At 45.3% G+C, this 25568-nt stretch overlaps 3 protein-coding genes across 3 annotated transcripts; all 3 read left to right on the top strand.

Moving 5' to 3' along the window:
* Nucleotides 1–4550: 4550 nt before the first annotated feature.
* LOC142004504 (olfactory receptor 10A4-like) lies at nt 4551–5507 on the top strand. The gene has a single exon (XM_074982149.1). It carries the CDS (start codon nt 4551–4553, stop codon nt 5505–5507), a length of 957 nt encoding a protein of 318 aa, XP_074838250.1.
* Nucleotides 5508–14663: 9156 nt separating this feature from the next.
* On the top strand, nt 14664–15683 carry LOC142004505 (olfactory receptor 10A4-like). Its single transcript, XM_074982150.1, has one exon. The coding sequence runs from the start codon at nt 14664–14666 to the stop codon at nt 15681–15683; it is 1020 nt and encodes a 339-aa protein (XP_074838251.1).
* Nucleotides 15684–22966: 7283 nt separating this feature from the next.
* LOC142004506 (olfactory receptor 10A4-like) lies at nt 22967–24701 on the top strand. Its single transcript, XM_074982151.1, has 2 exons — nt 22967–23020; nt 23682–24701. Exons 1-2 carry the CDS (start codon nt 22967–22969, stop codon nt 24699–24701), a joined length of 1074 nt encoding a protein of 357 aa, XP_074838252.1.
* The last annotated feature ends 867 nt before the right edge of the window (nt 24702–25568 follow it).

A 25568-nucleotide genomic window follows, 5' to 3' on the forward strand; every position in this document is an offset into this window, starting at 1 on the left:
ATTCTAACAGATTAGTTAGACACGACTTCCCTCTGCAGAAACCATGCTGACTTTTGCCCAACAATTCGTGCTCTTCTACGTGCCTTGCAATTTTATTCTTTACTAGTGTTTCTACTAATTTGCCTGGTACTGATGTTAGACTTATCTGTTTATAATTGACAGGGTCTCCTCTGGAGCCTTTTTTAAATATTGGCATTATATTGGCCGTCTTCCAGTCATTGGGTACCGAAGCGGATTTAAAGGATAGGTTACAAACCACTGTTAATAACTCCACAGTTTCACATTTGAGTTCTTTCAGAACCCTTGGGTGAATACCGTCTGGTCCTGGAGACTAGTTACTATTCAGCTTATCAATTAACTCCAAAACCTCCTCTAATGTCACTTCAATCTGGGACAGTTCCTCAGATTTGTCACCTAAAAAGGCTGGCTCAGATTTAGGAACCTCTGTAACATCCTCAGCCGTGAAGACTGAAGCAAAGAAATCATTTAATCGCTCCACAATGGCACTGTCTTCCTTGATCGCTCCTTTTATATCTTTATCGTCCAAGGGCCCCACTGCTTTTTTAGTGGGCTTCCTGCTTCTAATGTATTTAAAAACATTTTACTATCATTTTTTGAATTTTTGGCTAGCTGTTCCTCAAAATCTTTTTTGGCTTTTCTTACTACATTATGACACTTAATTTGGGAGTGTTTGTGTTCCTTTCTATTTTCCTCACTAGGATTTGACTTCTACTTTTTAAAAGCTGCCCTTTTCTCTCTCACTGCCTTTTTAACATGGCTGTTAAGCCATGGTGGTTCTTTGTTAGGTCTCTTACTGTGTTTTTTTATTTGGGGTATACATTTAAGTTTATCGTCCAAGGGCCCCACTGCTTTTTTAGTGGGCTTCCTGCTTCTAATGTATTTAAAAACATTTTACTATCATTTTTTGAATTTTTGGCTAGCTGTTCCTCAAAATCTTTTTTGGCTTTTCTTACTACATTATGACACTTAATTTGGGAGTGTTTGTGTTCCTTTCTATTTTCCTCACTAGGATTTGACTTCTACTTTTTAAAAGCTGCCCTTTTCTCTCTCACTGCCTTTTTAACATGGCTGTTAAGCCATGGTGGTTCTTTGTTAGGTCTCTTACTGTGTTTTTTTATTTGGGGTATACATTTAAGTTGGGCCTCTAGTATGGTGTCTTTAAACAGTTTCCATGCCATCATGTGCCACCAATTCCCACGTGCTTTGTATAATGGACAGACTTCAAACTCCCTTAGACAAAGAGTTAATGGGCACGAAACAGATATAAAAACACTCCAGATCCTCAAACCTGTTCACCGGCATTTTAATGGAGTGGGCCATTCTGTTAATGACTTAAGAGTTTGCGTATTACTGAAAAAATATTTTCACACCATTCTTGAAAGAGAAACTGCTGAACTGTCTTTTATATTTAAATTAGACACATTAACACGTGGTTTGAAACAGGATGGGAATTTTCTCAGTCACTATAGGGACTCATTTGCATACTTGGATTTATCTAATTCTTGAACTCCCCCCATCCCTCCTTCTACCCCTCTACTCTATGATTTGCTCACCTTGATCCATTTTTTTCTGATTTTTCCACCTTAATTACTGTTTTTGATTCTCTGTGCCTTAAATATTGTTCTGGTCTGGCTATGGTCTGAAGAAGTGGGTCTGTCCCATGAAAGCTCACCTAATGAATTATTTTCTTTGTCTTTAAAGTGATACTGGACTGCTTTTTGTTTTTTAGTATATCTTTGACTGTCTTGGCCTCTGAGTCGGTCAGTCAGAAATCTATTACTTCATAATCAGTTGTCAGGACAAATACTTTACTTCATGGCAGTAATAGTATCTTACACGAGGTGAACTTCTGGAATTCTAGTACTCACAAGAGTGTCATGAGAAGGACACGAGAAGTCATTTTGCTCTACTCTGCACTGTTCAGGTCTCAGTTGAGGTGCTGTGTCTTGTTCTGCACATCACATGTCAAGAAAGATGTGGAGAAATTGGTAAAGGTCCAGAGAAGACCAACAAGGATGATGAAAGGGCTGGCGAACATGAGCTATGCGGGAAGACAGAAAGAACCGGACTCGTTAAATTTAAAAAAGAGAAGACTTTGAGGGGGCATGATAGCATTTTATGAGTACCTATAGAGGGCAACAGGGAGAAGGGAGAAAAATTGTTCTCCTTGGCCTTTGAGAATGTCAAGAAACAATGGCTTCAAAGTGCAGCAAGGAAGTTTAGATTGGATATTAAGAAAATTCCTAAATGTCAGGGTGGTTAAACACCGGAATAAATTGCCTAGGGAGGTTGTGCAATCTCCATCACTGGAGATTTCAAGAACAGATTAGACAGACGTGTATCAGGGATTGTCTGGAGATTCTTGTTCTTGCACAGAGGGCAGGGGACTGGACTCAGGGTGCTCTCGAGGTCCCTTCCTGTTCTAGCATTCTGTGATTCTAGGAGGGATAGGAGAGCAGCACACCTGCCCTGAGTCTATTCATTATTTTTCTTAATGTTTTGATGGTGGCATTTTTCTTCTCCCACCACTTGGCTTTACTCCCATCTGCTCCCCAAACATCATCGTCATCCCATGAATCGAAATGGAAATATGTTGTTTATTCAGCTGTGTCTTGTATTTGAATTTGAATCCACACAGCTGGGTGGGCACAATCTGATCTCTTCTCATAATGCTCCAAACCAGGGGCCCAAGAGGTAAGTGTCTTGTAGATGAATTTCCATCAACCCTGTATCCACATGCCATCTGCTTCTTTTTGGGCTTTCATGTTTTCCTGTATATACATAAGTTCTCTAGATCCCGTGAAGAGATCTGAAAATATCACGCCATTCCCAGTGAGAAGAATCTGTGTGGACCCAATTCCACATGGTGAGGAAATTGCTGCATTAATTTGAATCTGGTCCAAATATCCATCCACAAATCTATCAAAATTCCTTGTGAACAAATGATTCCAACTCTATGGATATTTTCCATGAAAAATCTTTGAGCTGGACAGACGTTTGTAAGTTTCTGATGAATATCAGAGTTGTGATTAGGGCTATTCCAATTTCACAATATGTTTTGACGAAGAGTGAGAACAAATATTGGAACATGGCAGTTGTCCAAACAATGGCAGTTTCATTTCCCTTCCAGGTTTGAATTTATTGCAAGTGAGGAAACCCTCAGAAAGGTCGAAGCAGACGCCCCACAGTACCTGGTAAGAGAGACAGAGGAATTGCTCCTTCTTCTACAGGACCCATCTGCGGACAATACAATCTATTTTGTTTTTCCTTTTTCTCCGCAGTGCAATCTGCCAAGTGCTCCACCAGGATCTCCTGAAGCCCTTTGCTTTAGTCCTTTCTCCCTGATTGCCTTCTGTCTCAATCTGTGAGAGGGTGTGAGTGGGTGTGCATGTGAGCTACTCCCTTTGGAAACACCGGACCCGGACATGGGCGTTGCATTTCTGCCTTTAGTGCATTTAGTGAATTATTCCCACTTTTTGTGCCCAGGTCTCTATCTTCAGAGCTTTACATTCCCTTTCCTTTGAAACTGACCTGTGCAATGCACTTTCCAGAACGTCACCATGTTTTGCTGTGGTTGTGTAATTTAACTTTCTCTGTGAGATTCCTTTGACTGCCTGTGTGTGGCTGCAGCAGTGCTTAGATAGGGTGGGGTGAATCTCCACCTCTCAGTGTGGTTGAGTGTTTGTCTGTGTGTCTCTGAGTACCTGATGCCTAGACACGATGAGCCCTCCCAGAGCTGAGAAGATCGCAGTATTTGCCATACACAACAGCGTCTGTGCTCCTACCTCTGTGTCACTGCTGGAGGAGTCGAACATGACCAGCACCGAAGCCATTAACATCCACCACCAACTTCATCAGACTGGTCTTGTGCTTTGGATGTCTGATCAGCACCTCCCAAAACAGATTCGCTTTTCCATGGTGGAGGAAGGGCAGAGGAGCACTGGGCACCTTTGGAAGCGATAGGAGGACACTTTGAAGGCATGAAATAAAAAGTGCAGCGGTGGTGTCTACGATTGGGAGAACCTTGCCCAGGAATGTCCCCGGTGGAGAGCCGTTATCTATGAGGGGGTGGCAGAATCTGAGAGTTCCCCCCACAGTGCCAGATGAGGAAAGCCAGAGAAAAGAAAAGAGGAGCCAAAGCTGACACACACTCTTACAGCAGCTACCAACTCCTGCCAATTCTATGCTGTGACCTACCGCTCCAGAGTCGGATTCATCAAACATCAATGGCCTTGCAAATAAAAGGTGACATGAAGATGTCCTACTCTTTATCCAGAGACAACCATGCCAAGAGTGTCACCGCAGGAAAAGGTGGGAGGACTTATCTCAACAGGGCAGACTGGGAATGTGCCCAGGAGGGTAGGAAGTAGCGAAATTTAAGGCATCAGGTCTCACCCATGGAAGCTCAATCACACAATGCATTTGTTAGTTTATAAGGTGCTACAGAAGTGTGTGATCTTTGTGAATCTGCATATTTGATATACCTGAGATTCATTTCCATTCTCCCTCTCTCTTTGTTTCCCCTACAGATGACGTACTCCGAGGGGGACCCTAGAGAAAACCAGACCATCTCCGGTGTGCTCATCCTGGTGGGGTTTTCCTACCTCAAGAAGCTGCAAATCCTCTTGTTCCTGGTGCTTTTGGTCATCTACTTGATCACCGTGACAGGGAACCTTCTTGTAATAGTCCTGATAAAGCTGAACACCTCCCTCCACACCCCCATGTATTTCTTCCTGGTAAACCTGTCTTTCCTGGAAATCTGCTTCACCAGCAGTGTGGTCCCACTGCTACTCGTTCACCTCCTAGTGGAGGAAAAGACCATCTCCATTGCTGGATGTTCAGCCCAGATGTACGTCAACACCATAATGGGCCTCACCGAATGCTGCCTCCTCACAGCCATGGCCTACGACCGCTACGTGGCCATATGTCACCCCCTGCACTACACAACCATCATGAGTGGCCGGGTGTGTGCTCTGCTGGAGGGGGCTTCATGGTTCATCGGCATCTCAGTGGAAGTACCTAAGACCATGTGGACCTTCAGTCTACCCTTTTGCGGCTCCAACAGCATCCACCACTTCTTCTGTGATATCCCACCAGTGGTGAAACTTTTATGCACCGACACATGGAAAATTAGTATTTTTGGTGTCATTGTGTTGGTGCTATTTATCTTGACTCCTTTCTTGTTGATAATCCTGTCCTATGTCTGCATTATCTCCTCCATCCTTAAGCTGCCATCAGTGGAGGGAAGGCATAAAGCCTTCTCCACCTGCTCGGCCCACCTAATTGTAGTTAGTTTGTTCTATGGCCTGGCCCTTATCAATTTCCTGATGCCCAAGTCTAGCTCCACCTCAGAGAGTGACCAAGTGATTTCCCTCTTGAATATAATTGTGCCACCAGCATTGAACCCCATACTGTACACTTTGAGGAACAAAGAGGTGAAGGAGGCCTTTCGGAAAACAATTATGAAGAGCATCTTTGCAAAATAACTGGAGAAACCAGACAATGAAAAGTCGTGAAAATGGGGGTAACGAAGGAAATACAAGAATATCCTTTTGCATTTCTCACCTAGATTCTTGAGATCTTTATTTTAATATCAGCATTTGAACGACTTTGTCTTCTTGTAATTCTCAGGGAATAATGAGAAAAGAAATGTTTCTTTCAGAAAAAACCTCCTCATTTAAATTGCTTATTTTTTCCAGGAATTATATTAGGCACAACCTTTGACCAATTTGAAAATACATTGAAAATCAAAGGACGATATTTAACCAAAGTACTCTCCTGATTTTAGAACTTCAAAACCTGAAATGTCCAAGAAAAGTTGTTTTAAATGAGAATCATTTCATGCCAGGTACGCGTCCCCCAGCCTGGTATTTCACAAATCGGAATATGGGCACCTGTCCTTCTCTTTAACGTCCCCTGCGGCGGGGTGGTATTGATAGTGCACTGACTCTAAGGCCCAGTATTATGCTGACAGCGAGAGGCATCCATGGTGTCCAACACTGAGTTCTTCCTGGGCTTCAGCAGGAGGAGAGAATGGGCTGGTTGTACTGCCAGGCCCTTCAGACAATGCAGCTTCTCCATTTGCTTTCTGAGAAACGTGAAGGTCTCTGTCTCTGTTTCCCTCTCTCTTTCCTGTGCCCTTTTCATCTCCACTCCATCCTGCTTCATTCTGTCTCCAAGGTGTCTCTCTGTCAGGTCTGGTGACGGTGAGGGCAGAAGGGCCCATTCCTCAGGAATCAAGATAAGGAGAAGAAGCCTGGGGCCCCAGAAACCAATGACCCAGCTCCAGCAGTGCAGTGCGGCTGCCCTCCCCTCGCACCACTCCAAGAGGTGGCCAGCATCTCCTGCGGCCCCTAAGGATGGGAAGGGAGCTGCAGCCAATGGGAGATGTATGAGTGGTGCCGGTGGGACACGGTGCACTGACACCTGCTGTTCCTCCCCTGCTACGGGACAGGGCTTCTGGCTGGGGACAAAACCAGGCATTGGCTCCCTTGGCAGCTGTATCCCCTGCTCGTTGTATGTCCCAGACTCTTCCCCTCTTCCTCCTCCCCTTCATTCTCCTCCCTGTGCCCTTCTGGGCCTTTGAGTTCCGCTCTTTGGGATTCTCCTTGGTGACCTGAGGGCCGTGGTGCTGTCTCTGCCTAGAATGGCCTGAACCCCAGTGGCAGTTCGGCAGCTCCACACCAGGGGGACTTTAATGTCCTTGGGCTCCTGGTGCCCCAGTCACAGCTCCTTGGTTTTCAGACGGCGCAGCTGTTGGTCCCGGTTGTATCCCATCCCACGCAGCCCCAGGTCAAACCACTCATAGACATTCATATCCCTATGGCTGGGTCAGAGATGGGTTGGCCGAACGTCTCCTCCCTGAAGCCTAGGGAGCTCCATACCTCTCACACGCTAGACACCGGACTGGCTTTCAGCATGTGGGCGGTGTGGTGAAGAGGGAAGGGACAGTCCACCCTAGAGAGCTGCTGAGTGCCCTTGCCAGGTCACGCCACCAAGGAAAGTCATTTACAAAAAAAGTTGCAAGGCTAAAATAGGAAGTTGTGATTTCCTCTCTACCTAGACTGGCCATCAGAGCATACAACAGTGATCTGAATGGTCAGCGTGCAGGGTATTGTGGGACAGCTCCTGGAAGCCAAGATCAGTCAATGTTTGTGTCCACACATTTCAACATAATTATATCGAACGTCACTGTGTGTCACTCAGAGAGCTGGTGGTATAAAATCAGTTTGATTAGCTGTTTCTGTGAAGACACTTTGCTAGCTACACTGATGTAAGCGGTCCCTGTGCCCCACACAGCCTCTTAGTTCCAAGGCAATTTTATCATGTACTTTGCCAAAGCCTCTTATTCATACCCAGCAGTAACAGATAGGAAGCCGTGCTAGGGGTTGACGCTTTCTCTTCAACCCCTGCGGAGCTCTATGGTCACCGTGTGCAGCAGCCCTTAGCCCAGGGCTTCTGGCTGCTGCTGCTGCAGCTGGGGATCCATGCTGCATGCACAGGGTCTGCAACCAGTTGTCGGCTCTGTGGATCTTGTGTTGTTTGGTACAACTGTGTCTGGGAGGGGCCCTTTAAGGGAGCGGCTTGCTGTTGAGTCCGACCTGTGACCCTGTCTGCAGCTGTTCCTGGCACCCTTATTTCAATGTGTGCTACTTTGGCGTGTAGACGTTCCCTCGCAGCGCCTATTTTGATGTGGTGCTGCCCAACGTCGCAGTTGAACGTCGACGTTGCCAGCCCTGGAGGACGTGTAGACGTTATTCATCGAAATAGACTATTTCGATGTCACTACATCAAAATAAGCTACTTCGATGTAGCGTGCACGTGTAGACGTAGCCTGTGGGTCCTGCTGTCACAAGGTGCCCATATAGGTATAGCCTTTCTATATCTCTGAAGTCTTTGTCCTGTACTTATGAGTGAGGCCAAGGCAGGACATAGGCCTGGGCTGGCATGGTCCTTGGTGATTTTCATTCTTTACAGCTCACAATGGGTTTCTGTTGAAAAGGGGCTCAGGTCTCATGACTTCCATGGGAGAGGCAGCTCTCAGATTTTGCTGTAAAAAGGAAATACAGTCTTCACCTGTGGGACCAGAACCCTTCCTTCCAAGGCACCTAAAGAGACATTTCATGGACAGTAGCAAGGAATATGTAACACATTTGATGCTGTCAACCCAAAAGATTTCCCTACAGAGCTGGCCATCTCATTGAGTCTTTGAAATACACAAGACTTTAACTTCTACTCTTTGAGGGCTATGTGGCACCTTGAGACTCTGTTTCCTTGTCTTCAAGCTTCCCTGCCTTGCATGTCGACAGTTTCTTCATAGTAGGGAGTTATAATTGTGTCTCCCTGGGTTATTTCGTATGATCAGAATTTGAGATCAGAAAGGGACCTCCAGATCATCTCCTCTGACCTCACTTCTCACTTGGTGTGAAGTTTCAATACATGTTAGAAGAGTCTTGACCATTGTGGCTTAGACCCCAGGCCTCCCACTGAGCGTGTCAAACCTGGCCTTCTGTTTCAAGCCCTCCTATTATTAACATTGGTTGAGGGCTAAACCAAGAAGCCTAAAGTAAGGATTTGTGACCTATGGGGGAAAAATATCCCTGATATCTCTGCAGCAATAAACAAGAAATCAAGCAAAGCAGTGGGAACCCTTCGGAACACACATTATGAACAATAGCAGCAGCGTAACATGTGATAAATTGTACCCTGGCTGATATTCCTCGGGAGATGTGGGTGGGATGAGCTGTGGAGCTGAAGGGGAAGAGAAGGAAGATAACAACTCGAACTTTGTCCTGTTTTGGAGGCAGAGGAGTAAGTAAGGGTGCTCAGCTCCTCCTGTGCTGTTGCAACCTACCCTTCCGGGCGGCGTGTGTGTGGATTTCCCACCTGTGTACATAGACCTGCCGTCCCCAGAGTGTCATCCCCTCTGTGGGAGTGCTGCAAACCTGCCCATCTATTTGACAGAGGAGAGAGAACTGAGAAAAGCCAATCAGTCCCATGACCAATGTGCTGGGACCAGACTGCTGTCCCGCAATGGAAGGGATGCGCCTGCTCCTTCTGTGTGTAAGAGCAGCTGCTTCTGCCTCCCCTTGGGAACAGCCCCATGGACCCACCTATGAGAAATGAGTGCAGGGAAAGAACTTTCATTAACACTTCATCCAAACTACCACCTTCCTCTGTGATGGGGTAGCCAGACAAACCGCGCCCACACCGCTCCTCCTCCACCTTGGGGGCCTCGGAAAACAGTCTTGCATGCCTGGGAGCACAGATGTGCCAATTTCAAGCACAGTCCTTGATGCCTCAGGGCACAAACGTGCTACCTCATCATGACCCTGGACAAAGGAAGAAACAAGATAACGAGGGCAAGCAGGCCAGCTGGTAACTCGGGTCTCAGGCGGCCCTTGGCTGGTCCTAATAATTGAAATGCCGACACATCATCCCAGCAGAGGAATCTCACACCCATATGAAAAGAGTGTCCTGTCTTAGCGATTTAATTATCTCTGCCTTACAAGTGTAAATTAAGTTTGCAACTCCCTTGTAAGAACTGGTGTAACAAAGGAGAACAAGTACAATTGGTGTTTTCACATATGGAAGTGTGTATGTAAACAGAGGGGTATAAAGTGGGGCCAGGCAGCAGACACGAGCTGAGCTGCAATTGCCTAACCTGCTGGTCACGACAGGCCTTTTCCTCCCGAGGTAAGGGGACGCCTTTCTCTGTACTCTACTTCCCGAGGCATTGAGTGACAGGCGCTGGCAATGCCAGAGTCATGTGATGCAGGGGTGAGAATTATACCTGCTTGGTGTTCTTTTGGGCGCTTTTAATAAATTAAGTGTCGTTGTTGCTGTTGTAACTAAAGTTAAGTTTAATCATCTAAATTACCTGTAAGTTCACATCTCGTACACGCTAAACTTTTCCCTGTAAGAAATCATAATAACCACTCCGCTAAGCCTGACTCCTCCAGTGATTGCATCGAGCCATACACAACCAAAGAACCCGAGCCGGCTTCTGGCTAATTAACCCCTTAGGGTCGGTGGTGCTAGTGTGCTGGAAACTGAGCATTGAGTTTGGACACCTGCCAAGGGGCAAACTCCTGGGGCATTCGTCAGCCACCTGGTTGCCTGCTGCGAAGGGACAGTCTGTCCTAGCAGTTAAAGACTTGGATGTAAAAGGGATTCCTTCAGCACTACCCCGATCAGCCACCCCGTTTGTGTCGGCAAACAGATGGGTCTTGTGGGTCAGCAACAACCCCAAAGAGACAGTGCCCCCTACTGAGCTACCCAGCCCATTTCCCCCAGCACAGAACCCCACAGCAGCCCTGCGTTCCCACACAGAGTTTATTGTACGTTCCGGGAGCTTTTCCTGCAAACTGACCAAAGCCAAAGGAAACCATCCCACTGACTGATCTGGGCTTTGGGAGTGGGGCTCGAAGAGGAAAATGAGTCCCGTGGAGAGGGCAGTGGGTCTGGAAGTGAGCCCCCCTGGGCTCTCTTCCCAACTCCAGGAGGGGCGTGGGGCAGAATGTTCAGAATAGGTGGGCTGGGAAGTCAGAGCTCCTGGATTCTCATTGTGGGTCTGACACATGAGTGGATCCCACAGGCTGAGTCTCAGGAAAATGGAGTCAGGAACCCTGGGCATTATTCCTGATACTGCCCCTCACATTTTGATTTCTGTTGCCCGGGACAAATCTTCCTCCTTCTAGACAAAAGCATTGTTCTCATTCCCAGACTCCATTGTCCTACCCATTGTCATATGATTTTGTACCATTAGTGAATCCTATGGTGATTTACACCTAGAAAACAAACATGTTGATGAAGATAGAACTTCCTATGAAATTGCTGAACTAACGAATTTTGTTTTCTTCAATTAGGGGCAGTGTAGTTCTTGCTCCAGGGATCATTACAGGAAATTTGCCCCAGGGACTTGTTCTCAGAAGCCAGTGAATGGAATAAAAACACCTCTGTTTCCTTCCACAAGTACAGTGTCTGCGGCATTTAGGAGATCTATCTCCGCATCCTTAACAAGGTAGGTGAAAAAGGAATGACTTCAGCCTCCAACCATTCTTCCACTCAAGTCCATCAGAGTTGTGCCCCTCTTGGCAACCGGAGAATAATCATGTCACTGGTTTCTTTCTTTGAATTTTCCATCCGTGTGTAGAGGACACTACTCTATGTCTGAGCACACACATTTTATGTGAGTTCACATCTATCTATCTATCTCTCTATCTACCTATCTGTCTATCCCCACACACTGTATCTAACAATCACTCTATCTATCTATCCCCACACACCGTATCTATCTATATATCCCCATACACCGTGTCTATCTATCCATCCCCCATACACCATATCTATCTGTCTATATTTCTATCTCCACGCACTCTATCTATCTAGCTATCTATCCCCACACCGTATCTATCAATCTATCTATCCCCACACATCGTATCTATCTATCTATCTATCCCCATACACCGTATCTATCTATCTATCCATCCCCCATACACCGTATCTATCTGTCTATATTTCTATGCCCATGCACCTTATCTATCTATCTATCTATCTATCCCCACACACCGTATCTATCTATCTCTCCATCCCCCATACACCATGTCTATCTGTCTATATTTCTATGCCCATGCACCTTACCTATCTATCTATCTATCTATCTATCTATCCCCACACACCATATCTATCTATCTATCCCCATACGACGTATCTATCCATATATCCATCCCCCTTACACCGTATCTATCTGTCCATATTTCTATCCCCACAAACCGTATCTATCTATCTATCTACCTAACTATCCATCCACTGGTCAGTCTGCCAATTAGTATATTTTTGGACCTCTTTGCCTTTGAGTCTCACAGTCAGGAATCAATTTCTTCGTAACCATGGGTCTGGACAAAAGCTTCACTTCAGTGTAATAATAACATCTTACACTAGGTGAACTAGACACAGAATTCCAGAGAAGCCACAAGAGTGTCATGAGCAAGACCCAAGAAGTCATTTTGCTCTACTCTGCGCTGTTTAGGCCTCAATTGAAGGACTGTGTCATCTTCTGGACAACACATTTCAAGCAAAATGTGGAGAAACTGGAGAAGGTGCCGAGAAGAGCAGCAAGGATTATGAAAGGGTGAGAGAACATGAGATCTGAGGGAAGACAGAAAGAACCGGACCTGTTAATTTTAGAAAGAGAAGCCATAGATGGGACATGATAGCATTGTAAAAGTACCTCTAAAGAGTTACAAGGTGGAGGGAGACAAATTGTTCTCCTTGGCCTCTTGGAACACGTCAAGAGCAATGGGCTCAAACTGCACCAAGGGAGTTTAGATTGGACATTAGGAAAACTCCTAATTGTCAAGGTGGTTAAACACTGGAATAAATTGACTGGGGAGGTTGTGGAATCTCCGTCAGTGGAGATATTTTAGACCAAGTTAGAAAAACACCTCTTGGGGATGGTCTAGGTTGTGCTTAGTTGTGTGATGTGGGCAGGGGACTGGACTCAGGGAGCTCTCGAGGTTCCTTCGTTTTCTAGCGTTCTATGATTCTTGGAGTGATAGGAAGGCACCACACCTGTCCAGAATCTATCCATTATTTTTGTTATTGTGTTGGAGGTGGCATTTTTCTTGTCCCGCCTCTTGTCTTAACTCCCTTCTGTTCTCCTAATCTCATCATCATCCTGTTAATCAAAATGGAAATGTGTTTCTTTTTTTAAGAGGGGTGTTGTAGTTGCATTTGAATCCATATGGCTGGGTGGGCTTAGTTTGATCTCTTCTCTTAATGCTCCCAACCGGTGCCCAAGAGTTAAGTGTCTTGATGAATTTCTCTCAACCATCTATCCACAGAACATTTCCTTCTTTTAGTGCATTCATGTTTTCTTGTATCTACATGGGTTCTCTAGATCCCCTGAAGAGCTCTGAAAATATAATTCCCCGGCCAATGGCAAGAATCCATATGGACCTAAAGGCACATGGTGAGGACATGGCTGCATTTATTTCAACCTGTCCAAATGTCTGTCCATAAATATATCAAAAGCCCTTGTGAACTAATGATTTCAACTCTATGGATGTTTTCCATGTAAAACCTTTGATGTTAACAGAAGTTTTTAAGTTTCTGATTAATTTCATATTAGAGCTTCAAAACTGTGATTAGGTCTTTTGCTCGTTCAAAATTTGAATCAATGATTGGAACATAGGAATTGGCTGAAAAATGGAAATTCCATTTTCCCGCCAGCTCTGCATTTACCACAATGGAGGAAACACTCACAAATGTCAAAGAAGGCTCCCGAAGGTAAGAGAGACAGAGGAATTCCTACTGCTTCTCCAGGATCCAGCTATGGAGAATATCCCTTGTTTTTGTTTTTCCTTCTTCTCCGCAGTGCACTTTGCCCAAGGCTCCGCCAAAATACCGTTAAGCCCTTTGTTTCAGTTTTGTCACTCTGGTTCTCTTCTGTCTCAATGTGCGTGAGTGTGTCTGGGTGTGGCTCCCTTTGGGAACACCGGACCTGACCATGAGATGGTCGTGGTCAGCAAAGTGTTCACAAAAGTCGCATAAATCTATTATCTCCAAAGTCGCTCTTAAGGGCAGCTGAATTCTTCCCACCTTGTGTGCAGGTCTCTGTGTTTGGAGATTGTCATTCCCTTTGCTTTGAAATTGTTCTGTGCAGTGTGTTTTCCAAAGTGTGTCACCAGATTGTGCTGTAGTTGTGTAACTTAAATTTCTCTGTGTGATTCCTTTGCCTGCCTGTGTGTGGCTGCAGCATTGCTTAGATCGTGTGTGGTGAACCTCTAGTTCTCAGTGCAGATGTGTGTTTGTTTCAGCATCTCTGCGTGCCCGCTGCCCACATGGGATGAGCCTTCCCAAAGCAAAGCTGATCACAGCGTCCATATCACACAACAGCAGCTGCAGCCCTCTCTCTGTGTCACTGCTGGAAGACTTGAATATGACCAACATTGAAGTCATTAACATCCACCACCAACTTCTTTGCACTAGGTCTTGTGCTTCAGATGTCTGATCATCGCCTCGCAAAAGAGATTCTATTGTCCAAGTTGGAGGAAGGACACAGGAGCATTGGGGCCAGCAGAAGCAGAATAAAGAGATGCTGAAGGCACATATGAAAGAGTGAAGCATCGATGTCGACATTTGGGAGAGCCTTGCCCAAGACTGTCCCCAGTGAAAAGGAATTATCTGTCAGAGGACAGCATAGTCTGAGAGGTTCTGCTGCGGCGCAGATGAGGAGGGGCAGTGAAGAAGGAAAGAGCATTACAAACTGCCCTGCAACCTCCCAGAAGCTGCCACCAACTGCCCCTTGTCTGATAAGATCTGTGACTCCAAAACTGAGCTGACTGGTCATCAACAGACTCACAAATAGGAGGATGCCGTGAAGATGTCCTAGTTGTTACTGAATGACAACCATATCACTGCTGGACAACGCTGGAGGACTTTTCCCAACTGGGAAGAGCTGAAGTGCACCATGGAGTTCAGGAAGGAAGGGACTATGAAGTAGATGCTGTAACCCATGGAAGTTCATTTACCAAATCAATTTGTTAGTTTCTATGGTGTTAGATGACAGTTTCTACTCTGTGAATCTTGGATATGCCTCAGATTCAGTCCCTGTGTTTCTCTCTTTGTCTTCCCTATAGATGACCTACTCTGACAGTGACACTAGAGGGAACCAGACCATCTCCGATGTCCTCATCCTGGTGGGATTTTCCTACCTCCACAAGCTGCAAATCCTTCTGTTTCTGGTGCTTCTGGTCATCTACCTGCTCACCCTGATGGGGAACCTCCTTGTTATAATCATGATAAAGATGAACACCTCCCTCCACACCCCCATGTATTTCTTCCTCATGAACCTCTCTTACCTGGAGGTCTGCTTCACCAGCAGTGTGGTCCCAAAGCTATTGGTTCACCTCCTGGTGGAAGAAAAGACCATTTCCATTGCAGGCTGTGCAGCCCAGATGTACATCTACACCATCATGGGCCTCACGGAATGCTGCCTCCTCACAGCCATGGCCTACGACCGCTACGTGGCCATATGTCACCCCCTGCACTACACAACCATCATGAGCGGCCGGGTGTGTGCTCTGCTCGCGGGTGCTTCGTGGTTCATCGGCATCTCAGTGGAAGTACCGAAGACCATGTGGACCTTCAGTCTGCCCTTCTGCGGCTCCAATCGCATCCAACACTTCTTCTGTGATATCCCACCAGTGTTGACGCTTTTGTGCATCGAGGCATGGAAAATTAGGACTTTTCGTATCAGTGTATCGGTGTTATTTATCCTGTGCCCTTTCTTGTTGATAATCCTGTCCTATATATGTATTATCTCCTCCATCCTAAAGCTGCAGTCAGTGGAGGGAAGGCGTAAAGCCTTCTCCACCTGCTCTGCCCACCTTGTGGTGGTGACTTTGTTTTACGGAACAGCCCTTATTAACTTCCTGACGCCCAAGTCCAGCAACACCTCAGAGGGTGATCAAGTGATTTCTCTCTTGAACACAATTGTGCCACCAGCTTTGAACCCCATAATATACACGCTGAGAAACAAAGAGGTGAAAGAGGCCTTTAGAAAAACAGTTGAGAAAAGTTTCTTTTCCCGGAATGGGAGAAATTGGAGAATGAATATTAAAGTCAATGAAAATGGGAGAATTAAGGGAAATTCATAAATGTTTGGTTGAATTTCTCACAATGACTTCAATGTTTTTATTTATATTTCGTCGTTTGAATGGGTTTCATCTGTTCTAAACCGACGAGGTTAATGAGGAAAAAAATCCTCCTTACAACTGCAGAGAGGCATTACGGCGTGTTATAAGCTTTCTTGGGCAAAGACCCACTTCATCAGATGCATATAAACCCACAATAGCTTATGCTCCAAAACATCTATTTTTCTCCAAGGTAGCACAGGAGTTCTTGTTGTTTTTACAGATACAGGCTAACACTGCTACCACTCTGAACCTCCTCATTATATATTTCTTTTTTTTCCTGAAACATAAGAGGCGGAACCTTTGTCCAGTTTTTGAACTCATTGAAAGTCAAAGGGCTTTATTTAGCCCAAGCACTCTCCTGGTGTTAGAACTTCAAAACTAGAAATCGCAAAGAAAAATAAAGTTCTCCTTGGGAATCATTTCATGCAGGTAAACGTCCCCCAGTCTTGTCTTTCCCAGGTCAGAATATGTGCAGCTGTTGTTCTCTTTAACGTTCCACCAGGTGGAGCAGTCATGGCAGGGCACTGACCCTTAGGCCATGTGGGATACTGACAGGAAGAGGAGTGTGAGGTCTCCCGATACTGAGTTCTTTACGGGGTGCAGAAGGAGGTCAGAATGGTCTGGTTGTACCACCAGGTCCACCAGACACTGCAGCAGATCCCTTTGCCATCTGAGAGACAAGAACTTCTCCTGCTTTCGTTCCTTCTCTCTTTCCTGTGCCGTTTTTATCTCCTCTCCATCTGCTGCAGGTAACCACCAAGGTGACTTGGTCAGGGCTGCTGATGGTGTGGGCAAAAAGGGCCATTCTTCTGGGGCCCAGATAAGATAAAAGGGTCTGGGCCCCCCTGGAAACAACTGACCCCAGCACCAGCAGTGCAGTGTGCCTATCCTCACCTTTCACCACTCCCAGAAGTGGCCTCGACCGGCTGCAGCCTTTAAGGATTGGAAGGAATCTGCAGCCAATGGGAGGTGTGGGGGCTGTGCCTGTGAGCAGCAGTGTGCTGAGACCTCCTACCCTCCTTGACTCGTTCCTGCTACGAGCCAGGGCTCCTCCTGGGGGGAAAACCAGGCCTTGGTTCCACATGCAGCCGCATCCCTGGGTTGTTTATGCCGCAGACTCTTCTCATCTTCCTCATCCACCCACTACTCCTCGCTGTGCCCTTCTGGGCCTGTGAGTCTGGCACCTCAGGATCCTCCAGGTGTTCCGCAGGCCGTGGTGCTGACTCTGTCTCGGACGACCTGCACCTGCAAGGCAGCTCAGCAGCTCCACACCAGAGAGATCTTTTGTCTGCCCGGCCTCCTGGTGCCCCAGACACAGCTCCTTTGCTTTGACTTGGACCTGCTGCTCATCCATCTTGTAGCCCTTCCCATAAATTCCCAGAGCAACTTTCTCATAGACTTACTCATTGCCATGGAGTGGTCAGAGCTGAGCAGTCCAACCCTCTCCTCCACACAGCCCAGGATGTCCAATGTCTCTACATCCTGCAAGCCCCTGACACACAATGGCTAAGAAGCTTAATTAATCCCAGAAGAGCTCAATACTCCAAGAATGAACATTTATGTAGCAGCCAAAGTAAAACTCCACCATGCAGTGATATTGAAATAACTATCCTAAAATGTCTGTGACAAAACCACTGTTAATAAATTGTATTTAAATTTATTTAAATTTAAATTTATTTAAATTTAATTAAACCACTGTTTAATAAATTGTATTAAATTAAGGGAAGAAGGATTCTTTCAAAGATGGGGTTTACTTTCGAAAGAGCAGCATCTACACTGGTTTTCTTCTTTCGAAAGAAGTTCTTTCAAGATAAGAATATGGAAATGAGTTCCCAAATATGTAAATATGTAACTCATTTGCACTTTCCATTTCCCTCATTTACATACGTCTCTCAAGTGAGGAATGGAAGTGTAGTCACACCGTATGGCTGTTTCTACACGTCACTTTCCTAAAAATTTTTGAGAAGAAGGGGCCTCCGGAAGAAGGACTTCCTTCCAGAAGATCCCCCTGGGGCCGCGCTTCTAAACGGTGTTTTGCAGTCTGGAAGAACATCTTCTGGACTCCAAACCACGTGACCTTATGCTAATGAGGTGCTGGGAATTTGCATCCATGACTCATTAGCATATTGCGGGCCTTTTATTAACATGCCACTTTGGAAGAAATGATATAGTTTTTTATTCTTCTTTTTTTGCTACCAACTAACACTATTTCTCAACAGAGATGGTGTGGTAACTAAGGTCTATGAAAAAACACAAGGCTATAACTTCTACCAGGTGGAGGCTATTTGGCACCCAGAGACTGGTTTTCTTTCTCTTTGAACTTCACTGTTAGCGTGTCTGTGCTTTCTTCAATATTTGAGCATTACAGTCACATCTCAGCGGGGTATTTCATATCATCGGTCAGCCTCAGAATTTCACGTCAGAAAGGTGCTCTCTATCATGTCCTCGGACCTCAGCTATCTCACATGGTGTTAGGCTTCTTGACACACACGCGAACTCTTGACCATTGTGGTTTAGCCTTCAGGCGTCATCAGGCTCGTAGAACATGAACTTAAGTTTCAGGCTGTCAACTTACTTCAATTACAAGAGACATATGTAGGTAGAGGTAGAAGGTTTAGTTGCTTTAGGAGAAAGAGCCATGCTGATATCCCCAAGGTGATGAAGAGGAAATGAAGGAAAGTAATGGGAATCCCTGCTGAATATGAATTCGGAACCAATAACAGCAGTGTAACACCTGATACAGTTGTATCATGGGCTGTGTGCCTTGAGAGATGTCAATGGGGTAAGTGGCGGGGTTGGTGGTGAACGTGAGGGGAGGAGAAGGAAGATGACAACTAGCACTGTGGGTTGTTTGAGAGGCAGTGGAGTAAGTACCTGGGTGCGCACCTCCTTGGGCATTGGACCGACCTGTCCTGCTGGGTTGGCGTGTGTCTGGATTTCCCACCGGTGTCCATGGAACTGCCGTCATTCGAGAGTGGCCCTCTCTCTGTGAGTGTTCTGGCCCTTCCCATGGGTGTTTGCAACCATAGAGTGATTGTGTTGATATCAGGCCTGATCTCATGACAAGCACTCAGTTGACAAGGGATAAGTGAGGAAAGTAAATCAGTCACATGACCAGGGTGTTTCCTATCAAACTACCATCCTCCACTGGACAGGATGAGCCATGCACAGTCTGTGCCAATGGGCGACTGCTTCTGCATCCACTTGTGAACAGCCCCACATAATCACCCATGACTATTGCGTTCACAGAAAGAGCTTTAATTAACAGTTCATCCAAACCATAGAACTGACACCTGACACGGCACCGCCTTCCTCTGGATGGGTCATTGTGGGTCCACAATAACCCCAAGAGAAATACACCCCCCTATCGAGCCGCCCAGCCCACTCCACGTACCACACAACCCCACAGCAGCCCTGTGTTCCCACACACAGTTTATTGTAAGTGTCTGGGAGCTTGTCCTGCAAACTGACCTGATGCAAAGAACACCATCCCACTGCCTTCTTTGGGGTGTGGGTGTGGGTCACAAAGAGGGAAATAGGCCTGACGAAGAGGGCAGTGGGTCTAGAAACGAGGCCACCTGGATTCTCTTCTCAGCTCTAGGAGGGGAGTGGGGCTGAGTGTTCAGAATAAATGGGAAGTGGTGTCAGAGCTTGTGAGGTCTCATCATGCTCTGAGACATGAGTGAGACCCACCACCTGTCAGGAAAAAGGAGTCAGGAGCCCCGGGTAATGTTCCTGATTGTGCCCCTGATGTTTTACATGGTGTTGCCTGCACAAATCTTTCCTCCTTTTAGACAATACTATTGTTCTCACTCCCAGACCCCATTGTCCAGCCTGTTGTCACAGCTAGTAAATCGTGTGGTGATTTTCACCCAGAAAACACACATCCATGAAGATACAACTTCCTATGAAATAATTGAACTAATGAATTTTGTTTTGTTGTGGTTAGTGGCAAGGTAATTCTTTCTCCAAGGATCATGACAGAAAATTTGCCTCAGAGACTAGTTCTCTGAAGCCAGTGAATGTAATAAAAACACCTCTGTTTCCTTCCGCAAGTACAGAGTCTGCAGCACTTAGGAGATGGAACTGCACATCCTTAACAAGGTAGATGATAAAGAAATGACTTCAGCCTCCAGCCATTCTCCCACCTATCTATCTATTTATCTATCTATCCCCACACACTGTATCTATCTATCTCTCCTCATACACGCTATCTATATCTATCTCTCTATCTGTCTATTCATATACACCGTATCTATCTATCTATCTATCCCCACACACCGTACCTATCTATCTCTCTATCTATCTATCAATCTATCTATCCCCATACACTGTATCTATCTACTATCTCTCCTCATACACGCTATCTCTCTATTTGTCTATTCTCATACACCGTATCTATCTATCTACCTGTCAAATGCAGTCATATAAACCTCTCTGTCTGTTTATTAGTATAGCTTTAGTATCAGAGAGGGAGCCGTGCTAGTCTATATACTATCAAAAGGAAAAGCAGTTAAGTAGCACTTTAAAGACTAACAAAATAATTTATGAGGTGATGAGCTTTCGTGGGACAGACCCACTTCTTCAGATCATAGCCGTAGCATATGACATATCTATATACGCCATCATGTGCCAACAATGCCCAGATGCTTTGTGTAATGGACAGACATCAAACTCTCTTAGACAAAGAGTTAATGGGCACAAAACAGATATAAAAACACTCCAGATCCTCAAACCTGTTCACCGGCATTTTAATGGAGTGGGCCATTCTGGTAAGGACTTAAGAGTCTGCGTGTTACTGAAGAAAAATGTTCACACCATTCTTGAAAGAGCAACTGCTCAACTGTCTTTTATATTCAAATTCGACATATTAACAAATGGTTTGAACCGGGATGGGAATTTTCTGAGTCACTGCGGCTCTGTTGCATACTTGGCTTAATCTAATTCTTGACCTCCCCCCTCTTTCTACCCCTCTACTCTCTGATTTACTCACCTTGATCTTTTTTTTCTTTTTTGATTTGTCCTCCTTGATTACTGTTTTTGGTTCTCTGTCCCTTAAATAGTGAGTCTGTTGTGGTCTGAAGAAGTGGGTCTGTCCCATGAAAGCTCACTTCATAAATTATTTTGTTAGTCTTTAAAGTGCTACTGGACTGCTTTTTTGTTTTTTAGTATATCTTTGCTGTCTTGTTCTCTGAGTCTGGCAGTCAGAAATCTATTACTTCATTACCATATGTCAGGACAAATGCTTTACTTCATGGCAGTAATAGGCTCTAACACTAGGTGAATACCTAGAATTCCATAGTAGACACGCGAGTATCGTGAGGAAGACACGAGAAGTTATTTTGCTCTACTCTGCACTGTTCAGGCCTCAGTTGAGGTGTTGTGTCTTCTTCTGGACATCACGTTACAAGAAAGATGTGGAGAAATGGGTGAATGTCCAGAGAAGAAAAAAAGGGCTGGCAAACATGAGCTATGATGGAAGACAGAAAGCACTGGGCTGCTTAAGTTTAAAAAAGAGAAGAGTTTGAGGGAGCATGATAGCATTTTACAAGTACCTAGAGAGGGTAACAAGGAGGAGGGAGAAAAATTGTTCTCCTTGGCCTTTGAGAGTAAGTCAGGAAGCAATGGCTTCAAAGTGCAGCAGGGGAGTTTAGACTGGATACCAAGAAAACTCCTAAACATCAGTGTGGATAAGCACTGGAATAAACTGCCTAGGGAGGTTGTGGAATCTCCATCACTGGAGATTTCAAAAACAGATTAGACAGACATGTATCAGGGATTGTCTGGAGATTCTTGCTCTCGCACAGAGTGCAGGAGACTCAACTTAGGGAGCTCTCGAGGTCCATTCGTGTTCTAGCATTCTGTGATTTTGGAGGGATAGCAGAGCAGCACACCTGCCCTGAGTCTATTCATTATTTTTCTTATTGTTTTGATGGTGGCACTTTTCTTCTCCCACCACTTGGCTTTAATCCCATCGGCTCCCCAAACATCATCGTCATCCCATGAATCGAAATGGAAATGTGTTTTTTATTCAGCTGAGTCTTGTATTTGGATTTGAATCCACATGGCTGGGTGAGCACAGTCTGATCTCTTCTCATAATTCTCCAAACCAGGGGCCTAAGAGTTAAGTATCTTGTAGATGAATTTCCATCAACCCTGTATCCACATGCCATCTGCTTCTTTTTGGGCTTTCATGTTTTCCTGTATATACATTAGTTCTCTAGATCCCGTGAAGAGATCTGAAAATATCACGCCATTCCCAGTGAGAAGAATCTGTGTGGACCCAATTCCACATGCTGAGGAAATTGCTGCATTAATTTGAATCTGGTCCAAATATCCATCCACAAATCTATCAAAATTCCTTGTGAAAAAATGATTCCAACTCTATGGATATTTTCCATGGAAAACCTTTCAGCTGGACAGACATTTGTAAGTTTCTGATTAACATCAGAGTTGTGATTAGGGCTATTCCAATTTCACAATATGTTTTGACGAAGAGTGAGAACAAATATTGGAACATGGCAGTTGTCCAAACAATGGCAGTTTCATTTCCCTTCCAGCGTGAATTTATTGCAAGTGAGGAAACCCTCAGAAAGGTCGAAGCAGACACCCCACAGTACCTGGTAAGAGAGACAGAGGAATTGCTCCTGCTTCTCCAGGACCCATCTGGGGAGAATATAATCTATTTTGTTTTTCCTTTTTCTCCGCAGTGCAATCTGCCAAGTGCTCCACCAGGATCTCCTGAAGCCCTTTGCTTTAGTCCTTTCTCCCTGATTGCCTTCTGTCTTAATCTGTGAGAGGGTGTGAGTGGGTGTGCATGTGAGCTACTCCCTTTGGAAACACCGGACCCGGACATGGGCGTTGCATTTCTGCCTTTAGTGCATTTAGTGAATTATTCCCACTTTTTGTGCCCAGGTCTCTGTCTTCAGAGCTTTACATTCCCTTTCCTTTGAAACTGATCTGTTCAGTGCACTTTCCAGAACACGTTACCAGATTTTGCTGTGGTTGTGTAATTTAACTTTCTCTGTGAGATTCCTTTGACTGCCTGTGTGTGGCTGCAGCAGTGCTTAGATAGGGTGGGGTGAATCTCCACCTTTCAGTGTGGTTGAGTGTTTGTCTGTGTGTCTCTGAGTACCTGCTGCCTACACACAATGAGCCCTCCCACAGCTGAGATGATCGCAGTATTTGCATTACACAACAGCGGCTGTGCTCCTACCTCTGTGTCACTGCTGGAGGAGTCGAACATGACCAGCACCGAAGCCATTAACATCCACCACCAACTTCATCGGACTGGTCTTGTACTTCGGATGTCTGATCAGCACCTCCCAAAACAGATTTGCTTTTCCATGGTGGAGGAAGGACAGAGGAGCACTGGGCACCTTTGGAAGCGATAGGAGGACACATTGAAGGCATGAAATAAAAAGTGCAGCGGTGGTGTCTACGATTGGGAGAACCTTGCCCAGGAATGTCCCCGGTGGAGAGCCGTTATCTATGAGGGGGTGGCAGAATCTGTGAGGTCCCTCCGCAGTGCAGATGAGGAAAGCCAGAGAAAAGAAAAGAGGAGCCAAAGCTGACACACACTCTTAGAGCAGCTACCAACACCTGCCAATTCTATGCTGTGACCTACCGTTCCACAGTCTGATTCATCAAACATCAATGGCCTTGCAAATAAAAGGTGACATGAACATGTCCTACTCTTTAACCAGAGAGAACCATGCCAAGAGTGTCACCGCAGGAAAAGGTGGGAGGACTTATCTCAACAAGGCAGACCAGGAGTGTGCCCAGGAGGGTAGGAAGTAGGGAAATTTAAGGCATCAGGTCTTACCCATGGAAGCTCAATCACACAATTCATTTGTTAGTTTATAAGGTGCTACAGGAGTGTGTGATCTTTGTGAATCTGCATATTTGATATACCTGAGATTCATTTCCATTCTCCCTCTCTCTTTGTCTCCCCTACAGACGACCTACTCCGAGGGGGACCCTAGAGAAAACCAGACCATCTCCAGAGTGCTCATCCTGGTGGGGTTTTCCTACCTCAAGAAGCTGCAAATCCTCTTGTTCCTGGTGCTTTTGGTCATCTACTTGATCACCATGACAGGGAACCTACTTGTTATAGTCCTGATAAAGCTGAACACCTCCCTCCACACCCCCATGTATTTCTTCCTGATAAACCTGTCTTTCCTGGAAATCTGCTTCACCAGCAGTGTGGTCCCACTGTTACTCTTTCACCTCCTAGTGGAGGAAAAGACCATCTCCATTGCTGGATGTTCAGCCCAGATGTATGTCTACACCGTCATGGGCCTCACCGAATGCTGCCTTCTCACAGCCATGGCCTACGACCGCTATGTGGCCATATGTCACCCCCTGCACTACACAAGCATCATGAGAGGCCAGGTCTGTGCTCTGCTCGCGGGGGCTTCGTGGTTCATCGGTATCTCAGTGGAAGTACCGAAGACCATGTGGACCTTCAGTCTGCCCTTCTGCGGCTCCAACCGCATCCAACACTTCTTCTGTGATATCCCACCAGTGTTGAAGCTTTTATGCATCGACGCATGGAAAATTAGGAATTTTAGTATCAGTGTATCGGTGCTGTTTATTCTCTTCCCTTTCTTGTTGATAATCCTGTCCTATATATGTATTATCTCCTCCATCCTAAAGCTGCAGTCAGTGGAGGGAAGGCGTAAAGCCTTCTCCACCTGCTCTGCCCACCTTGTGGTGGTGACTTTGTTTTACGGAACAGTCCTTATTAACTTCCTGACGCCGAAGTCCAGTAACACCTCAGAGGGTGATCAAGTAATTTCTCTCTTGTACACAATTGTGCCACCAGCTTTGAACCCCATGATATACACGCTGAGAAACAAAGAGGTGAAAGAGTCCTTTAGAAAAACAGTTGAGAAAAGTATCTTTTCCCGGAATGGGAGAAATTGGAGAATGAATATTAAAGTCAATGAAAATGGGAGAATTAAGGGAAATTCATAAATGTTTGGTTGAATTTCTCACAATGACTTCAATGTTTTTATTTATATTTCGTCGTTTGAATGGGTTTCATCTGTTCTAAACCGACGAGGTTAATGAGGAAAAAAATCCTCCTTCCAACTGCAGAGAGGCATTACGGCGTGTTATAAGCTTTCTTGGGCAAAGACCCACTTCATCAGATGCATATAAACCCACAATATCTTAATTAATCCCAGAAGAGCTCAATACTCCAAGAATGAACATTTATGTAGCAGCCAAAGTAAAACTCCACCATGCAGTGATATTGAAATAACTATCCTAAAATGTCTGTGACAAAACCACTGTTAGGAAATAATTTTGAAAGAGCAGTTGAAATATTTCAAAATGCATTAAAGAGCCCATTTGGAACTTGCTATTTTGAAATAGGCACTATGAGTGTGTCTACACTTGCATTCCTCTTTTGAAATGGGAATAAATTAAACAAATTGTATTAAATTAAGGGAAGAAGGATTCTTTCAAAGATAGGGTTTACTTTCGAAAGAGCAGCATCTACGCTGATTTTCTTCTTTCGAAAGAAGTTCTTTCAAGATAAGAATATGGAAATGAGTTCCCAAATATGTAAATATGTAACTAATTTGCACTTTCCATTTCCCTCATTTACATACGTCTCTCAAGTGAGGAATGGAAGTGTAGTCACACCGTATGGCTGTTTCTACACATCACTTTCCCAAAAATTTTTGAGTAGAAGGGGCCTCCGGAAGAAGGACTTCCTTCCAGAAGACCCCCCTGGGGCTGCGCTTCTAAACGGTGTTTTGGAGTCTGGAAGAACATCTTCTGGACTCCAAACCACGTGACCTTATGCTAATGAGGTGCTGGGAATTTGCACCCATG

Source organism: Carettochelys insculpta, chromosome 32 (genome assembly GCF_033958435.1).
Source record: "Carettochelys insculpta isolate YL-2023 chromosome 32, ASM3395843v1, whole genome shotgun sequence".
In the NCBI taxonomy this organism is placed as follows: domain Eukaryota; kingdom Metazoa; phylum Chordata; order Testudines; family Carettochelyidae; genus Carettochelys; species Carettochelys insculpta.

Coding starts and splice junctions, on each gene's coding strand:
- LOC142004506 (XM_074982151.1), top strand. CDS start 22,967: ATGACCAGCACCGAAGCCATTAACATCCACCACCAACTTCATCGGACT. Junction 23,021..23,681: donor AACTTCATCGGACTGGTCTT/GTACTTCGGATG, acceptor TCTCCCCTACAG/ACGACCTACTCCGAGGGGGA.
- LOC142004505 (XM_074982150.1), top strand. CDS start 14,664: ATGACCTACTCTGACAGTGACACTAGAGGGAACCAGACCATCTCCGAT.
- LOC142004504 (XM_074982149.1), top strand. CDS start 4,551: ATGACGTACTCCGAGGGGGACCCTAGAGAAAACCAGACCATCTCCGGT.